This window comes from Centroberyx gerrardi, chromosome 17, assembly GCF_048128805.1.
Source record: "Centroberyx gerrardi isolate f3 chromosome 17, fCenGer3.hap1.cur.20231027, whole genome shotgun sequence".
In the NCBI taxonomy this organism is placed as follows: Eukaryota; Metazoa; Chordata; class Actinopteri; order Beryciformes; family Berycidae; genus Centroberyx; species Centroberyx gerrardi.
Genome location: NC_136013.1, coordinates 11,485,967 through 11,503,286, shown reverse-complemented (window position 1 = coordinate 11,503,286; position 17,320 = coordinate 11,485,967). Strand labels below are relative to the sequence as shown.

Here is a 17,320-nt window from a genome sequence, read left to right as displayed (position 1 = left end):
TAAACCCCAACAGACAGCTGTCTGACTTTTTCCTTTCCCTCCATCTCTCCCATCCTCTTTTCCCTCTCAATATAATTCCCTCCCTCTTCCCTTCCCCCCTCCTCACCCACCGTCCCTACCTGCACCCTCGCCACCCTCATTCTCTACTTTCTTCATCCATTCCTCTTCCGTTTCTCCTTCCTCTTTCCCTCCCCTCCCTTTATCCCTCCCTCCGCCAGGCTGCCAGACGGTGTATTGTTCTGTCGCTGTGATCCTTTAATGCCATCCAATCGAGCGGGGAATATCTTGAAGGGATTTGGCCAGGGATGATTTGGGAGCTTTAAATACTGCTGGGGGATTTGCATCAGATTCAGAGATCCTGACTCAGAGCTGATCATCGGAGCCCTCTCCTAAACCAGGGATCTAGATAGCTCGAGCAAGACCTGGGATTCAAACCTGGAACCCTTTGGATGGATCTACCCGGACATGTACTATTTGAGCCACAGTTGAGGGTTCTTGACATCTCAGGCGCCATCCGACCGCTGCACTGAGCTCATAGTCTGGCAACCTGTGCTAAGAGGCGAGCCTCAGTCCTGTCAACTTGCCCTCCAGCTCTCTCTCTATACTCACTCTGATTAGTCATAGATCACACCAACAATTTCAAAATGCAAGGCTATTTATGGAACAGAATTGGGAGTGTGTGCATCATCTTCTTCTCCACATGGCAGAGAATATGTCATCATGTTACCAATAATAGAGCCTGGCTGCACTTTCATCATGATCCTGCATCCCAGGCTGGCAAATAAGAATCACCTAGTAGCTGGCAGGGCCAAGGCACCCTAGTGGGCCCCATTTCTGGGCAAAAACCCTCCAATAAAGCCCCCCTAAAGGCATGATCCTGGGATGAATCATCCCTCACAAGGTCCCAGTCCTGTCAAGCATGATCAGGAGCTAGCTTAAGTGGTCAACTTATGGGCAGGAGTAGAGACTGAATGCTATGTGCTCAGAAGCACAAAAGGAAAAAAGCAGGAATCTCTCATTAGAAATGAATGAGAGTTGCAAGTCTGTGGAAACCTGAGGAAAATAAGTTCCTGTGTTTTCAGGCTGAGTGCGAAAATGAGGCCATTTTTAAAGAGAGAGCAGCACAAACAGAAGAGTTACTACCCCTGGTGAGTTGCCGAATAGCTTGAAGAATATTCTGTTGTTGAGGAAGAATATCCTATTTTGTTAGGATGCTAGTGTTACGGATGTTGTGTGCCTTCTTTGGCAATGCAAAAACAGTCTTATCATTTCAATAGAGCTCTTCAAAGCAAATTGAAGCTGTAAAAATAAATGTTTTGGTTTTAGTTTTGCTGTGCCCTACTGAACACGACCCAAATTCCACCATGGGAGGACCAGTCAGTGAAATAGCTGGAAGATTGAAGTATTGCAAACATCACCGCCGACAAACAAAAACAGAGTGAAAGAGAAAGAGACGGATAGAGCGAAACAGAGCAAGTGAAACCAAGTGAGAGAAAGAAAACAGAAACAAAGCTAGAGACTCAGAGGAGGAGGCAAAGAAAGCTAGCAGTCCAGAGTTGGCTGGTGGGACTGAGAGAGTGGAGTTGGTTTGAAGTGACTGGAGCGATAGTTGGCAGAGCGAGGCGTCACAGACTGTAGGAGCTGAATTTGACGGGCGGCCTTTGGGCTCTCTAAACGCTGAGCTCTACACAATCCTATTTTCCTGCCTAAACACTGGGACACACAGACGCTGGAGAGGCAGAGATGAAAGCAGTGTGTGTGTGTGTGTGTGTGTTCCCACTTCCCAGATGTTGGAGCCTGGCCCTAGTAAGGCCCCTGGGGATGTCCAGAAACTACTGTGGGTGGACGAGGTATAAAGTGGTGTGTGTGTGTGTGCCTGTGAGAGAGTAAGGGAGAGAGAATGTGCATAAGTCTGTATCAGCGTTGGGCCTGCGGAGAGGCAGGGTCCTAACTGCACCCCCTCTACAATACACCCACAGGCATGTGCACACAAAACACAAGCGCACACACATAACATGCACACACGCACTTCTGCATTTCCTTGCCCCACTATAAAGGGATTAAGGGGACCTTCAAAGAGAGGCAGAGAGATTGGCCAGGAGCCTGCAGGGTCCCTCTCTTCGCCTCTGGAGGACCAGGGCAGATTAAAGCTGCCTAGGCCTCTCAGCCTGCCTCGCTGCCCGCCTCCACCTCCCCCATACTGCGCTAGGACGCTCAAAGTTGCCCCTGGAGGAGCAAAGCACAACCAGGTGGATTAGGAAGGAGGAAGGAGGTTATTTTATAATGGGAGTAGGGACCTAGGTGCGTGTGTATGTATGTATGTGTGTGTGAACCTAAATTAAAAGGGACAGAGCAAGTGCGGCCGGGCTATTTTCTAAGTGGTGTGGAGGGCGTGCGTACATAGAAAAGCACCTTCACTGGGGATCCAAGTCGCCTTTAAAACCTAAATGAGTGAAACAGGACAAGAAACAGGACTAATTCCCCTCAGAGGGAAGAAATGAAAGAGATGGATTAGCAACAGGGTGATGTTTCAAAACGAAATGGGGAGAGAGTGAGCAAGAGAGTAGGGAGTGCTAATTGCATGGTGATGACGCAGAGGTTTGGTTAGGGACCGTGGAAGCAAAGTTTCCGAAGTTGAGGAGGTGACTTTCATCACAGACACACAGAATCATCACAGACAATAACTGACTTAGCCTCAGTCCTCTCCTAGCCTGTTGTCTCGGCTTGTTCCACCAGACACTAATTGACTGTGTATATGTGTGTGAGTGTAGGAGGATGGCTATGCATGTGCATGTATGAGAGTGAGTGTGTGTGTGTATTGCCCCTTTCTTCCCCAGTCCTCAGTGCCAGCGAGTGCGTGAATGACAGAGTGAGCGAGTGAGTGAGCAAAGGAGTGAGGGAAGGCCGAGATGAAAGATGCCACCCAGCGCCATTGTTATTGCAATCTGAATCTTTTCCCCGCCTTGCAGTTTTCACTCTTCCCTGTGGCTGGCTCCGTGAGCTGAGTCCTGATGATGTGGGGAACAGCAGGGGGAGTGGAAATTAAAGCCACTCTGTCTCTTCCCATGCTCTTATGTCCCTGATACATGCTGCGCACACACACACACACACACACATTTCTGAAACACGATGAACCCAATACCAACTCATGAGCACATGTCTCTGGGGAGAAAAACACAATGCACAAAATCAAGCAATTATCTCTATTTGAATTAAACGCATATGCTCCCATTGTCACTCGTGAAGCCACAGACCATCAATTGTTCCTTTGCCAGGATGCCTTAAATCGCTGGGAATTATCTGATGACAATTTGTTTGAATGACACACGTAGCACATCTGATCATGGTTGCTGTGGATTGTGTTTCTACATGTGTTTTTCAGCTGCCCATAGAAAGGAGAGCCAGCAGGTCTCTCCTGGCATTTCAACCTCAGGAGGAGCTTGGCTGCAGACGTCTGCCTGCCTCGCAGTGGTAGGGCCAGGAGATTAGAGAGGGAGAGGACAAGACCAGGGAGGGGGGGCAGGGCTTAGGCAGGCTGTTCCCCACAGGGAGTGCCTTTTCTCAGGGTCAGGGCCACCTGTCTGCCGCCCAGGAGAGACACAGAGCCGGAGATCAGGAGGGATGGGCAGATGGAGTTGGGGAGGGGAGAGATGGCAGGGGAGGAAGCCCCGGGCCAAGACCAGGCCCTCAGATGTAACTCTACCTGCCCAAACCTGAGAGGCAGGACCTGGTACACGTGGACAGAAGCTCAATAGCCGTATAGTACAGCCATAAAAAGAATGTGTGCTATGAGTGAATCATTAAAATTCAGTCCTGCCAAGTGACAATAGAGGCTATTTGCGGCATATCCTTTCCACAGCAACACGATCTATGGAGACAAGACATCTTTATATAGTTTTCTGAGGCATCAGTGGCATCAATAGGGCATTCTGTCTTGTGTAACTGGCACAGTTGTGGCAGTTCTAGCCCTGCTCTGTGGTTTCTAATCCATGCGTTAACAGGAGCTGGTGGCCGTCAGGCCAATGCAGATACACTAATGGGGGAGAGAGTGGTGAACGGCATGTCGCCTCAATCCACCAGAGACAGAAAGAGAGCAGGAGACAGCACAAGAGAGAGGGTGAGGACAGAACAAAAAAAAGAGAAGACAGACAAGACAGACTGAGGGGAAACAGAGAAGGAGGAGAGAGAAACAGGACTGAGCAAAAGAGTCTGACCAAGAGACTGGTAGAAAGAATGTGAGGGGAGAGAGAGAAAGGAGCACGAGAGAGTCAGGGTATACGTTTGCCCGGTGAGATAAGTGCCATTAGACTGAGGCAAGGCAAACAAAAACAACAAAGAGACGTCTGTCATTATAAATTATGCATTGACGTTGTAAAAACCTTATCCTGGCACAACTGTGAACATGATAAATGGCAGCATCGGGAAATATGTTTTTCTCTTCTGCCTGTATCATCTACGCTCTGAGAGAGACTACCCTAATTAAGGGGCAGAGGAGGGAAAAAAATGTTTGGTGGTAGAAAAAGGAGGGAATAAAAAGGGATGCACAAAGATAATTGTGGAACATATGCCAGCCAGCATGGTCTCCTAACTCTCCTAATTCACAGAAGGGAGTGGGATGGTGGTTTCCCTTCCTGCCCACTAAAGTGATAAATACACTCCTCCTTCTCCTCTCTCAAAGGTACAGAGGTAAGGCCCAGGTAAAAATTAGCTCACAGATTCCACTGCCAATCATCGTGCATGTGTGTGTGTGTGTGGGAGGGTCTGTGTCTGTTGTTTGTGTGTGATGTGACTGGTTTTGTACGTGGGCATATGTTTTCCACCCAGTCTGTGCTAGTGTGATGGGATGCCAGACAGGGCCTTGCCTGCTTCCAGCCAGGCTGGTGTTTGAAGTTACTGCCAGCAAGCTATGGTTGATCGTTCAGGCCCGAGGAAAGAGGCCCTTTATTGTTATTTTGGTTTGTTTGGGGTGCACTTAAAAAGAGGGGATGCTGGACTTAAGCTTGCCACTTATCTGTGTACTCAGAATGGGCAATAAGGGCCAAGTTCAACGGAAATGACTGTTCAACAGGGAATGTGTGAATGTGTGTGTGCATGCGTGAGCCCATGCGCATGTTGCTTCACCTGACATGACCAATCACAGTCACTTCTCACACACTAACCAATCAAATGACAAGCAGTCGTGATCATTATTGGCAGAAGTGTCGGAGAAGCCACATCTGTTTCCCGTGGTAACAGTTAAGCGGTCAATTCCAATTACCCAGTTATCACTTCTAGTTCATTAATCGGGGGATTTCATACTTCACACAGTTTTGGAGAACGTTTTCTCTCCCCTGCTCTCCTGGTTGCAGTGTGTGTCTGTTGAGTGTGGAGTATTTGCCGCGGACGTACCAGCAGGGCATTGAGGGACCAAAAGGCTGGATAAATGAGTGTAAAGAGTGGGATGATGAGAAGATGGAGAGTGATAAGAGTGGAGGAGGAGAGGATGGCCAGAAGTCAAAGGTTACAATCCCTCCAGGCCTGCTCCAATCTCTACTGTTTGAGGCTGGCTGCATTCATGGAAGCTGTAAGCTAAAAAGAATACACACACACACACACACACACACACACACACACTGAAAGCATAGGAAGCAGGAAAACAGCAGAGAAAGAGGAGCACAGCGATGCAGTCTTGGCGTCTCAAGTAGAGATCACCAGGTCAAGGAACCCAATTAAAAAGATGATTAACATTCATGTGGGAGAGGAAGTGTCTACGTGCAGGTGGGATGGGCTTTAAGTCACATACACACACACACACACACACACACACACACACACACAGTGAGCTGCGAGCAGTGCAGTCCAGCCGGTTGTAACTGTGGTGTCCTGGGAGGTGGGGATCAGGAGGTTAATATGATCCAATCCAACTGCTTCATTAGCCTGATGAAGGTAATAACAGCCTACAGGGAGAGAGAAACCGCCAGGTGGACTTAAACCATCTACCTACCTACCGCCTGCAAGGCCTATACGCCTGGTTGGGCTAGCTGGCATCCTGAGGTACTAGCTAGTTTGTCATTTCCGTGGAGCTCATCATCTTCACATGAGCACAAACATACACTACATGGAGCAAGAGGAGATATGTGGCAGCCTTCCTCAAAGCGGTGTGTGTGTGTGTGTGTGTCCGTCATCCACTTTCCCCTGATGCTGTAGTGCAAGCCTTGCAGCCAGTGTGTGGGTGGTAGTCAGAATGGTATCTGGCGCAGCATCAAAATCAGAGTCCAGAGACCATGAAACACTAGTTGGTTTGATCATAGACACATAGGCATGATACTAACAACCAATCATTTCAGAGTTAGGGTTTCAACTTTTTCTCCAAATTTAATCTCTGACCCTGGGACTGTTAGAAGTAGGCCCATACTGTAAAAGTCGTTTGAACTGAAAATTTGCAATTTCGAATGCAATTTTACACTATGGTGGAAAAAGCACCTGTTGCAGAGCATTGCCTGTACAAGCACCGCGCTCACTGGTGATGTGCTTTGTGCAAGGGCACAGCACAGGGGCACGCAAACCTTGTCCAAGCATCCACCGTACAAGCAAATCAATCAGGCTCAATGAGAAATGCCGGCTCCTGTCCTTACGGATTTGGCTGGATCCCACACATGGCAGAGGATGTGAGGGGGAGAAGTAGATTAAGAGTAAATAAGAGGAGAATAGTAGCGCTAGGTAGGCCTAACAGAGAGTAAACATCATTAATTGGAGAGGCACACATGGATGGATGCGGCCAGATGGTGTTTTGTACTCATTTGTCATACATTGCTGACAGGGAGGGTGGGGGGGGGGAGAGAAAGCGATAGAGAGAGAAAGAGAGAAAAACAGACAAAGAAAGGGGTGTTTATTGATTGCAGAGTCAGTACACTGCTGCCCAGAACAGACTTACACTGTTTAAATCTAGCTCTGCTTGTTCTGCATCATCTTCCCTGTGTGCCTGTGTCTTTCCTGTCTGAGTGCGTTTCTGATGGTGCTGCCATTGCGCCACTCTGCCAAGCCGGATGCGTACTGGCGAGTGCAGACACAACACCCCGCAGATCACCAAACCTGGCGTCCATTAAGGCCCATCTGTCTGCCTTTTACAAAAACACCATCTATGTTCTTCCTCAAAGGTGGTCCGTAGGAGAGAGAGAGAGATGGAGAGAGAGAGAGATGGAGAGAGAGAGAGAGAGATGGAGAGAGAGAGAAAACAGGGGACAAATAGCGAGACAGGAACATGAGCAAAGGAGCGCACGTGTTTGCGAGAAACCTACCCATTACATCTGGGCCTAAAAAGGGGGATAATAGGGTTGGTGAGCAGAACAGGGCAACTTATGGAGAGGCCTGTGCATACTGGCAGTAGAAGCAACTTACTTTGCCTTTCACTACCGAGATATTTATAAAAATGGCTTCCTAATGCAAAATGGAGCATTGAAGCCATCTCCTAATTTCCATAATATATACTAGAACTACATAAGTGAGAAAAGACCAAAAATAGCACGTTAAAAGGGGGAACAGAAGGGGAGAAAGCGAGAGAGAGAGAGAGAGAGAGAGAGAGAGGGAAACAGAGCAGGAGAGAGAGCACTGAGCTAGAGCGACAGAGAAGGACTGGGTTCCTGCCGCGCTGCAAATGGAGAGTAGCGCTGGAGGGCTGCTGGTCTGCTCGAGCTGCTACCACACTCACTTTGTTCCCGGCAAGGACAGTTCCATTCAGGGAGACGTGCCCTTGGCTCTCTGGGGCCAAAGTGCTCCTTCACCGACCGGCTCTTTCTTTGTCTTTCTCTACGTGCTGTTCTCCCATCAAACTTAACCTTGCATGCTTTTTGGATGTGCCGTAAGTGCGCGTGTATGTGTGAGTATGTCGAGAGCTTCCAGGCCAGCCCGCTAACTCTCTTTTGTGTTGGCACCTTGCCACAGTCGAGACAAATCATTATGAGAACTAAAATATAAGCTACCGTGCGTGGCAGTGCAGTGTTCAATGGGACCCTGTGGCTTGGGTGTTTGCTAAAACGTGTCCAGGATTGTGCCTAGGAACATTCAGTTTAGGACCTCAAGAAATGAAAAATTATTTTGTTTTTGAGTTGTTTAGCAATGCACTCAACTAGTCCTCAACTAGTCCAAGGCGATAACACAGCCTCTCCCCAAAAATAGATAAATAATAAATAATGCTCATAAGAAATTTGCACTCAACAGACCAAAATCATGAGACTTTTCTCCACAAGGGTAGCTTACTTAATCACTCAGGGACATAACATTTTGATCTCTCAGCAAGCTTGAGGTGCTACACTGAGAGTTTGTTTCCAGGGTAACATGTTTACATTGTAGGGATTTAGCTGATATTCTTATCCAGAGCGATTTACAGTTGAGTGTGACAATAGAATATGCTTCAATTCCCAGATCAGCAACATTACAAGGAACTGATTTCTAAGGAGTGCAAGGGTCATAGTGCCCTAACAATTTTCCTATAACCTTAGAATGACCATGTAGGAGAGAAATGCTAGAAAAACAAGCTATGGAAAAAGATCAAAGGGTTTATTTATAACTTTAAGAGCCTCCTAGAAAAGGTAGAGGAATAGGATATGGGAGAAGGCAGATGATTCAGGGAGAAGAAAGGGAAATAGGATATAGGAGATGTGTTTTCAGCCTATGAGGGAATATGTCGAAACTGAGGTGAGTTAATTGGTTTTTAGCATGATAGGAATCTTAGGAATCCGTTGTCCAAAAAATATAAAAATCTTCGAGAGAACTGGACACATGAGGTTCAACATGAAGTGCATCAAAGTAAAATGAAAACGCTTAGATGTTTCTAGTGTTTTTAAGATGTGCTAGGAAGAGGGTCTAAGGAGAAAGCGCTCAGGGTTGCCTGAGGACAAGACCTTTGTCTGGTCTCAGATGGCCATCCCTCTTTGTCTGACTGGTCTGTCATTTTCCTGGAAGCCCTTCAAATAGTGCAGTGACCTGAGGGGACCAATGAGAATTTATTATATCCATAACAACGTCCAGCACACACACCTGTCAATCACACACTCACATACACACAAATGAATCCACGTATGCATACATACACAAAAACGCACACACAAACACACCGGTATACACTCGCTCACACACAGATGCACACATGCACAAGCGTACAGTGTCACCTTGGGTCATGCTGTCACATCTGCCAAAGCCTTCCTGCAGAGAGAGCGAGGATCAGTCACAGATCTAAATAAGCTGTCATACTGAGCCATCACACCACTGTGTGTCGCCTACACAGCACACCAAAAGACTGAGCACACCTTTTACCACCGGATAAAAGGCCAGCTCTATGTGTGCAGGCATCGCTTAGTTTAGTTTATACTGGTCGGGCTGGTTAAACAGGAAACCAATTTGTCAGGTTCTTATCAGATTTGAAAAGCTAATTAATGAGCTGGAAGAGATCCTAGTTTTTCTCTCTCTATTCCTTTCCGCACCCCTCCCTCCCTCATCTCCCCTTCATTTCTCTGTCAAACATTCTGTGCATCGGCTCCTGGATTCAGTTGGAAAGCAGTCATTTTTGATGGCATCTCCCTCGGCTATCGTAACCATCGGCAATTGACCGGTGTTTTCTCCATGCCCCCACAGTAATCTGTGACTCAGGTTTGGCCTTTTAACGCAGATTACATAGACAACGCTCTAAAGCCACGGACCATCTTGATACAAAGCGGTGTGGATGTGCGGCACCCTGGTGGGCATGTACTGTAGTTGCCGGGCCAAGTCTTAATACAGCAAAAGAATTTCTCTGTTCGCCGTCCAAGCTTTGGTTGAAATGGGGAGAACTGGCAGAGATTATTAAAAACACGTGGAGATAATTCGGATGGATTCTGATTGAAGCATTTGTCCATTTCCACAAGTCAATTGTGAGCTAATTTTATTCATTCTTCATTCTCAGTACAACCATGGTACATACATAGAACAGGGTTTCTGCCCCTCTCACAATTGGCCTAGGTCCGCTGTCAATCAGAAGACAAAACCTGCCTAAAGGCCAATCATTATTCTTCTCCAGCGCTTCTAGGGACAGGAAGGGGAAGTGGAATGAGCCAATTAGGGTTTAGGCGCTCAGCTCTGCAGAGACCTGAGCGGGGTTACCCAGAGTGCAGTGGGGCTGTGCTGCAGGCTCTCTTTGAGAGCCTCCCTAACCAAGGAGACAAGGGATGGGCGGAGCATAGTAGTCAGTGTATATGTGTGTGCATGCGCATGCACGTAGTAGCGTGCATCTGAGCATGCGTATCCTCGTGTGTGTGCAAGGGCAGGATCAGTGGAGTAAATCCACACTTGAAAGAGCAGCTCAATCAAGCTCTCCCACCCATCTCTCTCTCTCTTTCTGTCTCTCTTATCTCACCGATTTTCCCCTGCTCCCGGTTCATAGAGAGTTGAGGAGTTCACAGGACTGGGGAGCAAACGAGCGCTACCGAGGGCGAAGAGGGACTACTGAACCTTTGCCACTTCCCATCAGCACCCTCTTCCAACTGTCAATCAATCTTAGGCTAAGGGAAGGGGAAGGAACAGCCATTGGAGGCCGTGACACACCAGTCAATATTAGCCAGGCTAACATGCCAACCACTATACTGTAGATGATGGTTACAGACAGGGATGGAATGTATTTACAACATACAAACTCCCATAAGGGGTGGCAGTGCGGCAATATCAGCTAAGACCTGACAATGTAAAATGACTTTAAGTTTTTTACACTATAAACTCATTTTGAAATACCAAACTATCATTAAAAACTCTAAAGCTTCATTTAAGTATGAGGTTTGAAGGCAAAACAAAACAATCTCTATCATTGAATAATCACTCTATTCTTCCTCTTTGTTTCACTCCTGCAGCTGGGTCCGCTTCAATGACAAGTCAAGCCTGTTCCTTGAAAGAGAATAAAAAGCGTGACCTCATTTTGTTTCCTGTGCGATTTAATAAAGGCGATTTTACGCTGCCAAACGTGGAGAAGATGCCCTTCATTAGAACGGTGCGTACCCAGGCGGATTGCTGCGCCTTGCGTCCATAGTTTAATCCAATTTAGTTTAGCATGATAAAGGGCATTACTGCCAGCCAGCCCTGCTGCCCACCCACTCATGACACACACACACTCACTCAATGACAAAGACAACAGTGGAAGAAAATATGGTGCCCTGGGGGTTCTTGGGTAGATAAAACACTACCCAGACATTCTGAGACAGGGCCGCTAGAGTAATACTTGTGTTGAAAGAACTGCCGCGTCATATTCAATTATACTTCACTTCTATTGACATTTATATAGGTCACAAACTATGCCAGCGTCTAGGTGTTTCTGGTAATGTGCATCAAGGCCCATCCCCTAATGCAAGCACAAACAGAATGAAAACCCTACAACAGAAACCCAAACATGACATTAGAAGCAGCTTCGTTTTCTCTAATCAACTGACCAGGCTTTTGATGCAAGAACTGACAAAAGTTTATAATCAAACATAAATTTCAAATATACTTTGGAGTGGTAAAAGGTTTTAACATGTGTAATGTTTACAAACACAGGAGAAAAGGTACCTGTATTTTAAGTGACAACAGGGCAAAAATGCCAGCAAAGGCATAAGTCTCCTCAAGAATTGTATAAATAGATTTGATAGGCTATAATATATTTTCATTATGTTGAAATGAACAAAGATTCTTTGCATGAAAGAAAAATGACCTCTTGAGGACTGGGTCATTAATTTTCTCCTTAAAACCTTTATTTAAATTAAGGGTAGAGTGAAACTTTTTAACTGCAAGATTTCATTAGTGTCCAAAAAGAGCAAGAAGCCGCTCTTTGTGTTTGAGAATTCAAAGTGGAAGGCCACATGGTGCTCCTTATCCCACCAAATGGTACATGGACTGAATCAACAGACCACCTCCACAGCACTTGTCAAGCTGGGAAAAGCAGAGAAATTTCTAGAAAAGCAGGGAAGCTATTTTTGTGGCACTCCATTCACATGAGTGTTAGCCGCCGAGAGCCGTCATTGACTTAAAAGGACGCCAAAGGGGGTATTGCTGTGTGTGTGTGTGTGTGTGTGTGTAACAGTGACTCATTCTGCGTCACTCTTCAAAACACTGTCGCTTCCAGAGATGGCTTCATGCTCAAGTTTGTGTGAGCATGCACATGTGTGTATGTGTGTGTGTGTGTGTGTGCATGTGCACACGCGCGTGTGTGTGTCAAGATCCTCTTTGTGTGTACACAGGCTGTGGAGATCAGAAGTGCTCCCGCTGTCAGAATCACAAGTGCCTAAACAAGAGACAGGCAGGCAGAATAGAGACAAGTAATCCTAAAACAAGAGGACATGGATTGAAGTGTTTTCTGCAATGTCAGGCTGGGCTAAGGCCTGAGACAGACCAGGAAGAACAAGCATGCTAGCCAGAGGACACCTGCATGATGACACCTCCTGTCACAGACCCCATCACTCATCTAAACCTGGGCAGAAAAGCTAAACGTGAAAGCATGGTTCAGAGCCCTAGTCGTAACAGCAGTGAAATCAGCCTGCATTTCCATTTTTCAACTACTACTTTTCAAATTACAATCCAGATAGCAGATTGCATTGTTTAACCTGGCATGCCGGGCATAGGCTGGCCCTGTTTCTGTGGGTCAGCAAGCCCTGTGCACCGCCACCCGATGGCAGATCTGGGCCTACAGCTGTCCTGCCCGCCTAGTCACCACGGGCAACCGGGCAAATACACCATCAATGCGCGTAAACGACCAGCAGCCATCGCCAGTGGCACGGAGAGTATCAGGAAGTCGGGGCAGAGGGACGCAGAGACGAAATGTGGCCCTCACAGGAGGAGTGTGAAGCTAGCTGTGTTTTTCCACTGTCCTAGGGGGTATAACCAACCTGTCCCTTGGTCTATATATGGAAGTAAACAGGATGCTAACAGTGGGAAGGGAGTGGTGTGCCATCTGAGCACCAGTGGGTAGCTCCAATACTCTTAAGGCATGGATAAGGCCTCTCTCAGTACTGCCGCATTTAAATCAGAACCCAATCATGTCTTTTGTTTACTTAGCCGGAAAGTGGAATGACAGTTCTTGTGGAGAATGGAAGTGCCTCCTTGGGCCATAGGGAGCTAGCCACGTGTGTTTGTGCGTGTGTTTGCATGTGTGGGTACTCACAGCAGGTACCAGGAGCTTCTTGACTTCCTCCACTGCTCTTCTCATCTTGATCTCAGCTCTGGCCTGTGTGTCTTCCACTGTGATCAGGACATGAAGGTCTTCGTTTAGGTGTTCCCAGTTCGGCTTCCCTCTGTTCTGTTCCTCCTGGAGAGAGAGAGAGGGAGAGAGAGAGAGGGAGAGGGAGAGGGAGAGGGAGAGGGAGAGAGAGAGAGAGAGAGAGAAAGATGGTGAGTGGATGTGACAGTGTGGGTGTGTTAGAGTGCCAGTGCAGTAACACAGCATATCAGAGGAAGTGGAGGCGAGAGGCAGGCATACACAGAGAACGACGGGGCCCTGTGAAGAGAGGCAGGATGACAGGCGCGGCCCTTTAGTCAGCTATTTAGCTTTAACTTTGAAAGGACACCCTTCTTTAATAGATCCCTCGCTTCACAGAGACGCAGACGACAGCTAGCCCTGCAGCAATTAATATCAACGTAAGATGGATGGATGGAGGGATCAGAGAGGGAGGGATGGGGGTCTTTGAGCTTCACCAACTAGTAGGAATACTGTGACGGTACATCGATATGGTTCCAGGTGTTGCAGGATTGTATGTTGGGCTGCGTGTGTGTCTTCGTCTCTGACTTATGTTCATGTGTGGACAATAGCGTCTAGGTAACAATAGCTCTCAGAGCGAGTCACTTGTCCTGCTGAAAAGGGAGAGCCAAAGCACTCAGAAGGTGCCAAATGGTAGCACTGGCGCTCTCTGAATGGCAAAGCGGGCTGTATTCAAAACCAACCATCACTCCCCGACAGCCTTTCAACGGCATTAAATAGGAAGCCGTTTCAAGATTTGAATTGGGGAGGGTGAGGGTGGATAATGGTGCAGGCCATTTCACGTTTTTCAGAAGCCTCGGTAAAAAGCCCAATCACACCTGACTCTTTTGTGAAAAGGTAAAGTGGGATATGTAGAGGCAAATATGAAGTACTCCCACATTTTTGCTTTTCTTTAAAAAAAACAAAAAAAAAAAAAAAAAAAAAAAAAACACCCTCCTCCATTTAGCATAGCCCTCATCCTGCCTCTCCTGGCTGCCCGCTGACAGTAAATGCAGCGAGCAGACACTGAGAGAGCTCTAAAAAGCTTTTGAGGTTGTATCGCGTGTCACTGTACAACCATGAAAGCCAGCGGTCGGAAAGCTAACCATTTCCCCCTGAGGTGATGAGTTGAGGTCTAGGTTGTCTGACAAAGACAGCTTAACCTCAGATTCTCTGATGTGGGTCACCGCATGAAAATCATAGGCAGGGACAATCACTAAAACAGGGTTAGAAAACAGTTTCTAATTTCTATGTTTTACTTATTTTATAAAGACAAAATATTAATAAAAAGTTGTATTTATGACACAACTGGTACAATTCAAGACTTGTTGTAAACAACATAATATGTTGCCATTTTCTTTGCTAAATGAGGTCACAGTCTCAAACAGTCAACACTACATCCCAGCTCCTCTCCCCTCCTGCTGCTGGACAGTGTGTCGTTTGCCCCCACCCATACGAACCACCCAACTTCAGATCACTGCTCATTTGTGAGGCGAGAGCCGCTGTGGAGGTGTCTAATTACGAACAATGCATTGCGGCGCTCTGCAGGAGGTCCAGCTGACATGTTTTCAATACGCCAAACAAGCACCGCAACGTTGTAGAAACACACACACACACACACACACACACAAATAGAGCTTAGCGCTAGAGTTGAGTGCCACCCACCTGCTTTCTAGTCTGCAGAGAGCTGTTGCCATGGCACTGCTCTTTGCAACACACTCTGCCACACACACACGCACAAACACACACACAGAAGAAAGTTCAATATTCCTCTCTCGTTTTCCCCTTTTCCACACAGGGGGGAGGGCCTAGTTTCAGCAGCCAGGCCATTATTTCACCATGGCTGTTTGCTTATGGCCTATTAGGGGACATGGGGACTGGAAGGTGACTCAGCATATTCTAGAAGGGACGCAGACAGACAGGCCATAAGGGCTACCTCTGTATGCAGGGAACCAGCCATAAAAACGCATGGTAGAGGCATACCTATCTACATATGCACACAGATCCTCGCTCGAGGTACACCTGGCTCTGCCAACAGCAAAATGTTACCCCTCCCCTCCAACCCTAGTCAATCACTGTGTGTGTGTGTGTGTGTGTGTGTGTGTGTGTGTGTGTGTGACCGTGCGTCTGTGTGCGTATGCCTGCAGCAGTCAATGCTGGCAGATTCTGATTCGGTTAGGGCTGTAGTCAAGGCACGCTGGGAGCAGAGAAAGAACTGTGCATGCACACACACACACACACACACACACACACACACGCACGCACCCAGACACACACCTCACACCAGCATGACTGCCTGTGAACAAGGTCACTGTGTGCCCTCTGAGAGAAAGTGACAGCATGACAAACAGGAGGAAGGGAGGAGAGGGAAGAAGGGTGGGAGGGTGAAGGAGGGGAGGGGAGGTAAGGCAAGTGATGAAAGGAATGCTGGGAAGGCCTTTGAAGAGCATGTCCAACGCAGGCTGACATCAAATGCCATGGCAATAATACCAGATACCAGAGAGTAATCGTTGTGGCAAAATATGTAACGCGAATAAATAACACTGAGACCGCATCTACAAACAACACCTATAAATCTAAGAATAGGATTAGAAAGAAAGACCGCTAGTCGGCTATGTTGCCTGACTTCCATCATCTGCCCAACACCTGTTTGCCTGCTGGCCCTCCCACCCCTCAGCTGGAGCCCAATAAATCTGAACACGGATGACACCATGTGCAAGAGTGTTACAGAAATGGATGACAGCGTGTCATTTTCTTTTGACCCTGTCCCCTCCCTCTTTCCATAGGTTGTACTGGAAAACAAATGTGCGAGGGGAAAGTTTCATAGGCAGAAACACAGAGCACAGGGTCAAGTACAGAGCAACACCCTTGGAGCTGGTAGGGATTTAGTGTCTTGCTCAAGGATACATCAGCACATTTGCAGACACAAAGGCATGAACCTTGGTCCTGTGGCTGTACACCACCCTGCTGCCCCAACACGACCTGGAGTACATGGTGCTAAAAATTCATCCTCTCTCTAATGGCAACGCTGGACTTCAGAACTCATGACTGAAACTTATCACACCGTTTCAACGCAGCTGTTGCTCAGTCTCTCCCCACCCTCCCCCCTCCCTTGATACCAAAGGCCACTCCCAACTGGGGTCGATGCACTTGAGCCTGAAATGTCAGCAGAGCGCAGAGGTGCAGTGGGGGCCGCTGGGGCATTAAAGGACAAGAGAGGCCAGGCCGGGCCACAGAGGGAGAAGGATCACGACTGTGATATACTTGAAATACGAAATAAATTAAATCACAACTGTAACTACTGAAATACTTTAGGAGCACTTGCTTTTCCAAGTAGTTTTCCAAGCTGTCTCAAACACCATGAGACTCACTGAAGAAAGGTGTTGTTAAGCTGTTAAGAGTGTCAATTAAGCATGACTTATCACAGCTTGTTGATTTGGTGTCAACTCGAATGATCGCTTTGGGTTAGATTTTTTTTCTAAAATATAGGCCTACCCCCATTTCAAGTGTAAGCTTTAAATCTGAATTAGGACAAAGGAGGAGGAAGTATTAAGGGCAACAGAGGACAACCCTGAACAGGTCACGGCAGTGTCAGGATGGCACAGCTTTCCTAGCTCTGTTAGGAAAAAGGAACCATACTAAAGCTTTAAGAGCTTCTATTAAATACCTCGTCAGAGGGAATGATATAAATTATAGCACCAATAAACCAAATCGCAGCGGTCCCAACAACTCCTGCCATTTGTTTCATGTGTCCTGAGCCATCACGCTCTTTCCCTAGAAGCCATTTCTAACCAATAGCCCCTGAGGCGCTGGAGGAAATATCTGGACATTGCTCTGCTTTTCTCATCAACATAATAGGTCCCTGTAAACACTTAATAAAGCAGAAACAAGCTTTGGATTGCACTGGGCCAAGCAATCAGCAACCCAGAGGTGGGAAAAAAAACAAGTCAGCTAAAACTCCAAACAAAACAAGTGGGCTTGCTGTGGCGCCAACAGGCCAATCAACTTCAACCTATTGATTGCCAATGCCACGCATTACTTCTTGAGCAATAAAATGGGGGCGCCGTGCCGGGGCTGTGTCTGCTCGCTGGCATAAGTTGAGGGTCCAAACCTGAG

At 47.2% G+C, this 17,320-nt stretch overlaps 1 protein-coding gene across 5 annotated transcripts in view; it reads right to left on the bottom strand.

The window, feature by feature from the left end:
• The window catches only part of qkia (QKI, KH domain containing, RNA binding a), an 82,082-nt gene that overhangs the window by 20,580 nt on the left and 44,182 nt on the right, over positions 1–17,320 (bottom strand). For all 5 annotated transcript variants that reach the window (XM_071910190.2, XM_071910193.2, XM_071910192.2 and 2 more), the window contains exon 4: positions 13,133–13,276. In XM_071910190.2, the coding sequence (XP_071766291.1) occupies positions 13,133–13,276 (144 nt within the window). The remainder of the gene's footprint in view (positions 1–13,132; positions 13,277–17,320) is intronic.